The following is a 12,773-nucleotide window of genomic DNA, read 5'->3' as shown; positions in this document are numbered from 1 at the left end:
CATGAAATAAGATAAAGATTACATTCTGATGTCTTAAGATAAAGACTATAAATTAGAGCTCTGTGTAACACTATAAAGATCTTGATGTTTTTGTTCAAATTCATTACGCGTAAAATCTTTGAAATAAGATTAAGACTTTGAAATTAGATGGTAATGTCTTGAATTAAAGATTAAAACGTAGAGTTTTGCAGTAACACGATATAAATCACAAAAAAAAATGTTTAGCTGTAGATAAATGATAAAGGTTTTAAAATAATATAGCAATCTTTAAGAAGAAGGTAAAACATAAGATAAATAAAAGATAAAGATTATAGTAGTTCAATTTTAAAATAAGTGAATATTTGAAATAAGATAAAGATTATAAAGCAGAGATTTGAATAGGTAAAAATCTTGAAAAACATATGGCTACCATGTTCTACTCAAATGAAATAAGATCAAGATTTTTAAATCAAAGACTAAAGTAGTACATATTTTTCAAACTTTTAACGTTAAGATCTTTGAAAAAAGATAAAAATTAAGACGGCGATGTCTTGAGTTAAAGACTATAACGTAGAGTTTGCAGTAACACGATAAAAATCTTTAACAAAACTATTTTAGTTGAAGATAAAAGATAAAGATTATAAAATAATATAGCAATCTTTAAGATAAAGGTAAACGATAAGATAAAGATTTGTTGTTCAATTTTGAAAAAATTCTAAGTGAATGCTTGAAATAAGATAAGGATTCTAAAATCGCATTCCAAGATCTTGAGATAAAGATTATAAAGTAGAGCCTATAAAAACACTATAGTGATCTTGATGTTTTTGTTCAAATTTTTAACAATAAAATCTTTGAAATAATATAAAGATTATAAAGCAGACATTTGAATAGATAAAAATCTTGGAAAAATATGGCTACTATGTGCTTCTCAAATGAAATAAGTTAAAGATTTTTGAAATAAACAGATTTGAGGTGAATGCTTAAAATAAGATAAAAATTTTAAAATTAGATTTCAATGTCTTGAAATAAAGATTATAAAGCAGACCGTGGGTAACATTACAAGTAAAGATTTTAATCTTTCTATTTCAATTTTTAACATTAAAAGCTTTGAAATAGGATTAAGATTTTAAAATAAGATGGCAAAGTCTTGCAGTAATACTATAAAAATCGTATGAAATTTATTTTTGATGAATATAAAAATAATATAACCAACTTAAAATAAAGATAAAAGATAAATTAAGATAGAAAAATAAAAAGGTAAAGATTACAGTAGTTGAATTTTGAAAAATGCTGGTTAATTTATACGTATATTTGGATACTTGCCTCAAGATTTTGATTTTAAAATCTTTGAGAAAACTCTATTAAAACAATGTTCTCAAGAGTTTTTTATATTTTTAAAAAAAAATTACGTATACAGGATGTTTCAATTAAAAAGGAAAACGATGCAACTTTTGCCCATCATTTTTATTATTTATACAAAAGTAGAGATTTAAATAACTAATTTGCATCGAGGCCAAGCGATAACAAATAAAACCTTCATTCATGAAAGAATGACTGATTAATTAATGTTAAAACAAATTCGTGTTATATTTAGAGTCTTTGCTAATAGTGTGATAACATTTTTCTCCAGAATCAAACACACCACAATTCAAAAGCTACTCTCTCACCGGAAACGCAGCAAGTCAGCTCAGCCAATCAGTGCGCGAACGCTTGATGATGGGTTCACAAAGTCTTCCAAAGGGCGCTGGGCAAGACTATGGGCTAGTTTTAAGACAAGGGAGACCCAAGGCTAGTGATGGGTCTTTATCCGACACTCAAGCGATTGAAAATACCAGTCCTTATGCTCCGTGGCTTCGACACAGGTATTTTTTTTTTAATTTTTTTTTTTGAAATCATATCAATTTTTTGTAGCAATACGTACTCAGTGGCCCCCCGATTGTCTGAGACCGACAGCATGGAAAGCCTTACAAGTCTTCCCGGACATAGAAGCAGTCTCACACACACAAGACTCCTGAGGGATTCCCCGTCTAGACTTAGTAGAAGTAATAGTATAAGGTAAGTCGTGACAATGTTGCCAACAAAACAACACCGAAACAAAACTGCAATAAATTTTTGTTTGTGGACAGCTATCTGAGAGAACGGACTTTCCCCAGGTATTGAGCGGAATCCAGAAACAGTTAACTATTTTTAAACCAAATATTTATAACAATTTAATGTACAGGGTGTCCCAAAAGTCGCGTACTAGAGAAAAGATGAGATACCAAGAACATGGAAAAAATGTTTAAAAAAATCTATCTACATGAATTTCCAAATTGTGGGAGTTTAAATTTTGCAATTTACACTTAAATGTGAAAAAATAATTGTTAATTTTTTTTGACAGAATTTTTAAATACTTTTCTCTGTTTCCGTTAGTACGCTTTTTTGAGACGCTCAGTATTTGCCATTATTATGGATGTTTGGTGGCTTGAGCACCATTGTTTCGTCCGCTTTCGTTGTGTTTCACCGTAATTTTTGACAAGATTTCACACCACCATTTGCTTCATGAATTTTTGCGAAAATTGCATTTTGATTGAGTTTGGTTTTGTTGCAGGTCTACCAAATCCGAAAAGTTGTACCCCTCGATGTTGCATCGTAACACTGAGCCTGAGACAGAACCGTACTATTGTTTACCAATTGGGGCCCTCAGTCATTGGTCTCAACCTACCAGTCCTGCACCAGGAAACGCAAGGACTTTTCCTTTGTCTCCCACACATTCGTCGACTCCTAGACACAGTATGCCGAAAAATGATGACGGTAAGAGAGATTTGAAGCCGGTCCTGTGTTGTTGAAATAAATTTTGATGAGGCTTTGCGAGATAATGAGCTGTTAAACAGGATCGTTAAATTTTAATAGAATTGCAAGTTTTTGTTTGTTTTGAGTTGGAATTAAGTCGTTTCCATGCAAATTGCTGGATTGGGAGTTGGTTATTTTGGTGGATTTTATGTTGTGAGAGTGGAAAAACTTTAAATGAAATTTTGTGTTTGAGAAAAATTAAGACGAACTTATTAAACTGATCGAATAAAAAAGAACAAAATAAAAACAATAAATCCTCCAGGTTTTGAGTTCATATTTTTGTCTCGAATTTTTTCAAGATGTATATTTTGTTTTCTGAATAAATATTAACTTTTGCTTCTGTTTGTTTAAAAAGTCTATATTTTTTAAATTAATAAAAACATGTACAAGTAAGTTGTATTTCAGAGAATAAAGAGTTGTTTCTAGTTGTTTTGAATAAGAAATCTTGAGAAAATTATAACAGTTGTTTTTGACAAAATTCTAATATCAAGATTTTTAAAACATTTATTGATTCTTGAAGTTGAGTTTTGAATATAACATTTTAAGATCAAGATCTTATGACGATGAGTTCTGAGTAACTTTCTAATGATGATATGAGTTTTATAAGAAGCATTTTGTCGCACTTACTTTTTTATGACACTCCTCACTGCGCTCGTAGTGCTTTAAACTTCAAATAACGCCTTATAAACGAAATATCATACACTATTTTTTCTAGTTTGCATCTTTTTTAAACAAAAAAATACCTTAATAAAAGTTTATTTAAACGTTTCTCTAAATTTGACCGTGAATATTTAAAAAAAATTATAAAATAAAGGCTTCAAAATAACGCAAAACCTTAGAATAAAAATTGCAAACTATTATTATTAGACGTTTTTCTCAAAGTGTTAACGTGAAAATCTCTGAAATAAGATAAAAGTGAATGAAGTTGGATTTTAAAAATTTTGTTTTAAGTTTATTCTCAAAATCTTTATAATATTTTTTTGAAGATTTAAGTTTTTATTTAATAGTTTTAAAATTTAAATAATTTAATCTTAATCTTTCTTTTCATTAAAATATTTGCATTGTTTTTCAGAGTATTTACTGTTTAAACATGTAGAAAATCTGATACTAATTATTTTGAGATATGGTTTCAATATTTTGAAATATTTAAAAAAATACAATTTTTTCTTTACTAGTAACTCTATCTGTTTAATTATATTTATTGATATCTTGTAAACAAAACTTAAATCAATTTAAAATTTTGTCTGGATTTCAACAAATTTCAAAATAATTGCATTTTTTATTGTTTATTAAAATTTTTGATTTTTAATTGTTTTGACATTAAGAAAAGTGTCTTAGATTTTGATGTAAATTTTTAAAAAAGAAGTCGAATTATTTCAAGAATATCAAATTTTTGCTATTTAGTCCATTCTAGAGTGGGGTAAAAACTTTAAAACAGAGAGGATTTTTGAAATTTTATTTTGGTTCGCTTTATTATCGCAATGTTAAAGAAAGGAGACCACTGGTTTGTGACCTCTCCTCTTATTGTATGTTTGCTCCGCCCAGGTGTGTACTTCTAGCTTTTACCTCACTCTAACATATATTTGTGTTTTGTTGGTTGTCTACCCTCAAGGGTATAATATTGAATTCACTGTTTTTACGTGTTTTTTAGCATAAAATATACCTAAATAAAAAAATGTCGATATTTTTACGATACACAACAGTAGTTTTATCGTATTCTACTGTTTGAATATAATAATTTATGAAAATATGTGTTTTTTTGGTTGCATACGCATAAGGGTTTATTATAATTTTATAAGAATATCAATCTCAAATAATTTGTTTAATTGATGATAATTTCAGAGTAAGTGGCAAAAATATTTATTTATTCTTGAATGACTCACCATTTTTTTAATACGATAGAATTTCTCATTGATTTACTCGAGAAATATGAACATTCTTCATTAGATTATTTTATTATTTAATTACCTAGTTAATAATTTTGTTGATATTTTTTAGTGCATGGTTCCTCGATAAGCCTCGTCTCCACCGCCTCCAGCCTCTACTCCTCCGCCGAAGAGAAGCAAGCCCACGAAATCCGAAAACTTCGCCGCGAACTAACCGAAGCTCAAGAGAAAGTTCAAACATTGACATCGCAGCTCAGCACCAATGTAAGTCTTTGAATCCTTTCGCTACAAGCTTTTAATTAAAACACCATTCATAACAATTTCAAAAGCGATCTTTGAGTAAAAGTTTCTGTGATCCGATTATGAAAATAGGGGCTTTGTGTGGGTTTTTAATGATGCAACGATCGTAATGCGACTTAATGTTCGGAAATTTCGCTCGAGGCTCATGAAGTGATGGAAGTCCTGCAGCGATTTCGTAATGGTTTATAATAACAGAGGACCGACAGAGGAGGTTTTTAGTAATTATCCTAACGATTCGACCAGATAAAACAAGAAAGGTTGCTAGTTTTGAAACACTTGTTTGTTTGCTGACAATTAGCATTTTTTGAAACGAATTTTGACAGTGTTGTAATTTATTGAAAGATAATTTCTTCAAAAATTACATGGTTCTCTTAATTCGAACTTCCAAATTTGTTAAATTAATTTGTTTAGACTGCTTTCACTTCAAACTACTAATCAGCGGTGATTTATTATGTAGTCGATCTATTACATTATTTGACCTTCTATTGACAACAATGACAAATTGATGTTGTTTTTTTATCTTTTACACTACCTAAATGTGATTAATTAACTTCAAATCTCTGCAACAGCAAACTTTTAAATCAAGGAAAAAAATTAAGAAAAATTATTACTTGTTTTACTAACACAAACCAGCAAAGTTTTTCAAATAATTAATTACAATTTTCATGATATGGATTTTAGTTTTATTTTTTCATCTTCTATATTGTCTTTCATCTCTTTTTTAAAATAAGTTTGAGTTTTTAAGGTTCTCTTTTTTGCTATTTAAAAAAAAAATCAAACAAAACAAAAACAAAAAAGAGAATTAATGTAGGTACTAAGTTGCCTTGTGCAAAAGCCAAATGTAGAGACAAAGTAGTAAAAAAGCAATTAAATTTTTAAGAGAAGTTGAAATAATGCAATAAAATATAGAGTGTTGTATTTGTAATTTGTCATTTTCAAAAAATCGTAGTAGGCGATGGAATATCGACTCCGAGTACGCTTTAATCTCAAAAGATGCGTTAAATCTTAAGTAAGTGACTTGAAAAAAGTTAGTAAATTTATCTTGAATTATTCTGAAGTTATAAATTTTTTTGTGGGTCTATGCACGACACTATTTTGACACATAAATTGACATAAGTCAAGAACTATTGTAGATAAGTATACGACATGTATCGACAATTTAGTGGCGAATCCAAAAATGTAACAAAAATTGGAGGTTTTTATTTAAAAAAAAACAGAACTGTGTTGTGTATTTTTTGGGACCTGTATATAATTAGAAAGATTTTTAGAATGTGTCTCATTGTTGGACATATCGTTCAAAAAAAACCTCTTTTTCTTGCATAGAAAAAAAGTTATGGAGCTTGCACGCACCTCTGGGTCACCCTGTATACCCAGAAAATTGTAAAGAAGAAAAAACAATTCAGTAAAAAAAAATATATATCAAGCTGCAAACATTTAATTTTTTAAGGAAAGGAAAATTTCTTGAATAAAAAATTTCAGTAGAGAATGTTCAAGAAAGTTGTGGAGATTAAAAATTCTCTAGACTTGCAACAAAACAAAAAAAATAGAAGTAAAAATTTTAAAGAAGAATGTCTAGTATTTAAAAAAGTGTGACTAGAAATTTTTTTAAATCGAGTTTGAAAAGACTTACGATTGGGGAAAACAGAAAATATAAAAAAAAATACGTTAAAAGATGCTCTAGACGTTATAAAATATACCTACTCAGAAATTGTAAAGAAGATATTCTCGAATTATAAAAATAAAAGAGTAAAAAAACTTCAATAGTAATATCCCGAGTGCACAAGAGGTATTTCCCGAATAAAATTTACAAAAACAATATTTCCATTTTGAAAAAAAAATATGTCAATCAAATCCTTCAAATTTCTGAGATTCTTCCAATCAGATTCGCAGTAATTTAGCAATTATCGCTTAATTTGAATCTGATTGGATGAATCTCAGAAATTTGAAAGATTTGATTGCCTTAAATTTTGTGAGGGAAATAATCAGAATTCAGAATAATGAACTAAAAACAGTTAAAAAAGAGTAAAAATCTCGCAAAAAACACTTTATTAAAAGATATATACACTTGCAAAATTCTAAAAAAGAAATTCTCGAATTAAAAATCTTAGTAGGGAATTTTTAAAATATCTAAAAATAGAACTCAGGGGGAAGTTTTTGTATTTTCAGTCTTTCACTGTATTATTTATGAAGTGTGAAATCGTTTTTTTATCACCGAAACGTTTTGCTAAGATACAAAGAGTCGTAATAATAAATTTTTTCTCATATCATTGAACACAACTTTCCCCCAAAATCCCTACGCCCCATTTTCCGTCAGGTGCCCCAGGCTCGTATAATTTTCCACTTCATTTATCGCACACTGTAATGTCAGGAAGAAAAAATCTCTCACATCCTCCTGCTCACACACAGTTGCGCTTTATTCTTAGAAGACGAGTTTTTTCGAAAAAATCTATTCAGTGATTGGAATTTTCAAGAGCGATTGTCTACTTTGATTCCTTAAATAGAAGAAACCAGCCGACAAGTACTAATCCCATCCGGTAGGAGTAACTCTACGCATTTCTGCTACATCCATAATAGAGATGCGAGATAAAATCGTTGATTATCTCTAATGAGACAGATTTGTTGCTTTTGCGACAAATGTTTCACTTTGCGGGAGGTTTATTGTTTATTGGGATATTCGGATGAAAAACCGCTACATTTCCCGTTAGATTCCGTATACAGGGGGATCAATTAACCGACACAGACATAAATAATAAACTTAGACCTAATGACGGCCATTAAAACAACATTGGGAACGCAAAATTGATTATTGGAGAAATTTCCACATATTGGAAAGCTATTCAAATAATTAAGTACTTCAAATTATAGTAATTTCACTCATACAAATGTGTTAAAATCAATAAGAAAATTGCTTGTTGTAAATACCACAAAATTGAGGTTAGGCTCATCTTGACAGGTTATTGACTCTAACACCAACCTTGCGAAAATAAAGTTTTTTTCTTGGGAATCCATTTATACCGGCTTCCTGTTAAAGCTACTCAAGATTCCTGTACAAAATATTTCAAACGTAAACTTTTTATTGCAATAATGATAAATTTGGTGTTCTATTTATTAACGAAAAGGAAAAATTTTAAGCAAATCCGCCACGAATTAGAAATTTTTACAAAAATTCTACTTTTTCTAAAAAAATCTGTTCTGTTTAGTCGTTTATTTTTGAAAACGTTTTTTTAAATTATTTATTATTATTTTTTCATGAAATTTGACTCTCCTCTCACTTTATTTGTTTTCTTTTTTTTTCAGTTTTATTTTTTGTTTAATAATAAAATTTTGTGCTTTGCATAAATAAGTTAAACAAAAAAGGGATAACATTTGATTACAAAAAATTAGTAGAAATCGTTTCCGAATTACCTACGTATTTAGAAAATGTTATTAGATGAAATATTTCACCTGAAATATAAAACAAGTATTTAAGTAAACCATTTCTGGGCATTTATAAATTTCATGGCAAGTTATCAAAGTAAATATAATTTATTGGAAAAATGTGTAAAATGACAATTATTAAAATTATCTGTAGGAAAAAATTATTTGAATATTATACAAAACCGGAAATTTTAGCTTTTTAATTTTCAATTTCAAATTGTGTATAGTTATGTATTGTATATTTTATTTTTAAGTAAAGTTTTTGTTTATATTTACCTTGTGTATTGATAAAAAAAAAACAAAAATTGATAATACTAAAAATTACCGTTTGAATGAATAATTTGAATCTTTACTTACTACTTCATGAATTTTTACATCTTTAGCTTACCAGTCAATGGAAACTAATAAAAAAGTTTTACGCTTTCAACTTTTTACATCTGATAATTTATAAAAATTTATCCGCAAAAGTCACAAAAGTTACCACTTTTATTACTGAATGGTATGAGTAAGTTTTACGTTTGAGGCATGGAGTAAAAATTCTGTTTTTTTTTTCTTAATCGTTTTTACTTTTACCGTGACATTATTGACATTTGTTGTTTCTTTCTTGCCTTTTTCAATGCTTCAGCATTTTCTGAAGAGGTATATTATTGTGGATCATCAGCATTCGACAATTTGTACTACTAACTGCACTAGTTAAATTAATAAACACCTTAAATCAATTAACTTTTATTACTATTATTAATATAATTAATTTACGATTAAAGTTATTTTATATTTCATAAAATGTACTTAGTTATAAAAAAAATGCGACAAATTTAGTAAAACACCTAAGTACATACACAATAAGCAACTAGTTTTAAATACTACAAAAATTGTGGTTATGCTCTTTTTGACAGGTCATTGACTCTAATACCAACCTTGCAAAAAAAACGTGAAAAAATTCAAAAGAATTTTTCCTGGAAATCCATTCATACCTGCTACTTGTCAAAGCCACCCAAGATTCCGTTACATCTTCACGTGTTGACAAAATATTTCAAATTCATTTCTTCGAGATAAATGACCCGTAATTGCAGCAATTATCTCCTAATAGGTATTTGCGTGTTGACATTGTAATTAAATATTTGCTTGCTAGTGCTTGAAATGTGGCTGACCGCGTGGTACTTTAATGCTAATTAAAATGCGTCGTGGTTAGGGTAGTATCTTTTGTAGTCTAGACCAAGATCATTTATCATCGTTTGAAGGAAACGAGCAACAAGTGCTACATAAAGAGTACTCTCACGTATCTCTATAGTAATCCAAGAGGGTTTTTTCTGTGCCCCTATTAGTAGCAGGTGGCTGTAGAATGACTGTTCTAACATTTCAAAGACTCACTCAGTGCCTGATAATTGATTTAAGATGGGTCGAGTCTGGAAATATACAAAACAGATTTGTTTTTAAATGTGTTCCGGGTTTATTCAAGAGAAAATTTGGCAGAATTATGGCCTGTAATGGCAGTACCACCTGTACGATTTTGTTATTTTAGTTGCCCGGATGTTATAACTCCTCAAGAATTCCAGTTTTTTGCTACTTAGATTGAATTTAATGCAAAAATGCATAATCATGGTGTTTCGTAAACCTCAACTTGACTGAGTATCTCAGTAATTTAGTTTTTCTGCATTACGGTAGCTATAAAGTCATGGATTTTATTACTAGAACATTTGAATTTTGCAATATGTAATGATTCCAGTTTATTGTTATTAAGTGAAGACAGAAAAGCTTCTACACTTTACTATTATTATCTACGTTTATGTTAATATTTTGTGTTGTACACAATTTAATTGCTTTTTATGGTTGTTTAAGCATGCTTTTATGACTTAAAAGTTTACAGATGCTCAATATACAAGATGAGGGTAGAATACGAGGTCAACAATTTTTGTCTTTTTTAGTAATTTTTATTCGTAATGGATGGTATATCAGTAAAACAATTTTACCAATTCCACTAATCTAATTTTTGGACAATTGCTTTTTCGGTACTGATTTTCTAAATTAATATTGTAAATGGTCATTGTTTATTCAATAAATAAGTACAACTGTGCTTTTTCTGAAATTGACATAAAATGAGGTTTACAAAAATATACAGCGTGTTCCGTTTTTATTGTTACATATTCAAACAGGAGATAGAATATTCAATTTTAAACAAAAGTTTCCTATGAACATGTATCTAAAAATGCTACGCAAGGGAGCTACACCCCTTCAAAGTGGTGCTTTTTTAACCAATATTTCCGCAACCATTTTAGATAAAGTGACAAAATTTGGTACAGATGATAACCTTTATGCACCTAAACGAATTCAAAGATAAAATGTTGAAATTTTTAATTAGAGGCTAGGGTAAAAAATACTCTAACCTTTTTGGCTGTAGTTTCTTGATACTGTCAGAAACGAAATTCTAAATTTTGTAGTTTTTCAAAAAAAAGTAAAATCAGTTTTAAAATTTATGTTACGTCTGTAACAGCATAAAAATTAAATTCGTTCTACCGTTTAGGACACCCCTGATTAAAAATTTCCACATTTCATCTTGGAATTCGTTTGGGTGTATAAAGGTTATCAGCTATACCAAATTTTGTAATTTTTTTTATTTTGAAATATTGAAAAAAACCCATTAACAAACACACCTCTTTTATGGAACTTCCTTACATAGAGCATTTTTCGAAACATGTTTCTTGGAAACTTTTATCTTAAAATTAAATGTTCTATCATCTATTTAAACAATAATTTACTCTACAGAATAAAAATTTATTTTTGTAAAGTTAGTATTGTTTCAATTTTCTCTGTTTTTTTCATGTTCTGAAATTTGCTGTATCTACCAACTTCTAACCCGAAATATTACTTTTTATTTCCCAACCTTAATTACTAATTTTACCAAATTTTATACCTTTCAGTTTTCCCAATTATTGCAATATTTACTCTCTTTACTTTCATACGTTTTTTAAATTATTGTTTGTTTTTTTGAGGTATTAGTAGAAACGGAAACATTTATTTAATAAGTATATAAATTTAAATACAAACTTGATATTTTATTCATATAATATACAGGGTGTTTTATTTAATATTGCAAAAAATTACAACCGCATATTCTTCATCGAAAAATAATACTATTTTGTTAAATAAACAATAGTCCTTTGAAGCTTCGTTACGAATATACAGGGTGCTAAAGTTATATGATAAAAATTAAAATCCTCCGAAACCACTTGAGTTATTTTATAAAGTGTGATATTATTGTTATATTTCTTCTTATGTTTTTTATATTCTTTTATATTTTTATTTTTTTATTACTGTTATTTTTTGCTGTAGAACATGTGGTTGCAATTTTTCACAATATTAAGAAAACTCTCTCCTGTTTAGAGATTTTAATGAGGCATAGTTACACCTATCAAAAATTACGTTGATTTTATTGCCCCTGCTTAGTAAAAATTAAGATTGGTAATGGAACTGTTGTTTATTGCAATATATAATATTTAAAAAAAAAACATAAATAAACCAAAAAAGAAAAAAAGTTACTATTACTTAAAAATATTTTGGTAGAAAACATAATGAAAGACACAATGTAAAAGAAAAATAAATAGAAAATGTAAGTAAATATACGGAAGATTACAAAATTCACACTTTAATAAAATTGCTGTTTGAAATGTTTTTAATTTAATTACCAAATATTACTGCTTATACAGGGTGCGCCAGAACTCGCGCCCCAGAGATATTTTCAAGTAAGGTAAAATATCAGGAACATGAAAAAAATGTTTAAAAAATCTATCTGTAAAAAAAATTGACATTTATTTTTTGACATTTGACATTTTTTTATGTCTATTTAATGATACTATGTTTTTTGTATGTTTTTTTTAGAATTATTTGGTGAAGGCACAAAAATTTTGCCAATAAAAGCCACAAATAACATTGAACAGAGTTACAATTTAGGATTCAGCTTTCTTGTTTCCTCTTTTAATAACCTATAGCAAAAAAACTTGGAAAATTATTTTTCCAACAGAAATAAAAAGAGTCAAAGTGCAAAATTTAAACCCTCATAACTTCGAAATTTTTATAGATAAATTTTTTTTAACATTTTTTCCAAGTTCCTGGTATGTTACCTTATACGGCATTTACCTCTGGGGCGCGAGTTCTGGCGCAACCCTGTGTTTGTTGTGTTAATATTTCTTTAATTCTTGATTATTTAGTTATGTGTCTAAATCAAGTCCCTGATTGTATGATTTTTTTCAAAGAGTGGATTTTCTCAGTATTATTATAAATAATAAATCTCTTATTAACATTATTTTAAAACAATCGCAAGACACAATTCACACTGATTAAATATTTCATTATTAATCAAAT

General features: G+C 28.3%; 1 protein-coding gene across 8 annotated transcripts in view; it reads left to right on the top strand.

Annotated features, from left to right (window-relative positions):
• The window catches only part of LOC123010234 (protein sickie), a 146,572-nt gene that overhangs the window by 108,861 nt on the left and 24,938 nt on the right, over positions 1–12,773 (top strand). For all 8 annotated transcript variants that reach the window (XM_044406946.1, XM_044406945.1, XM_044406944.1 and 5 more), the window contains 4 exons: positions 1,610–1,841; positions 1,891–2,034; positions 2,570–2,772; positions 4,810–4,961. In XM_044406946.1, coding sequence (XP_044262881.1) covers positions 1,610–1,841; positions 1,891–2,034; positions 2,570–2,772; positions 4,810–4,961 — 731 coding nt within the window. The remainder of the gene's footprint in view (positions 1–1,609; positions 1,842–1,890; positions 2,035–2,569; positions 2,773–4,809; positions 4,962–12,773) is intronic.

Source organism: Tribolium madens, unplaced genomic scaffold (genome assembly GCF_015345945.1).
Source record: "Tribolium madens isolate multiple individuals breed KSU strain unplaced genomic scaffold, Tmad_KSU_1.1 Scaffold_7;HRSCAF=85;Tcas5.2_LG10, whole genome shotgun sequence".
In the NCBI taxonomy this organism is placed as follows: domain Eukaryota; kingdom Metazoa; phylum Arthropoda; class Insecta; order Coleoptera; family Tenebrionidae; genus Tribolium; species Tribolium madens.
The sequence above is the reverse complement of the archived record's forward strand: the minus strand, read 5'-3'. Positions and strand labels throughout refer to the sequence as shown.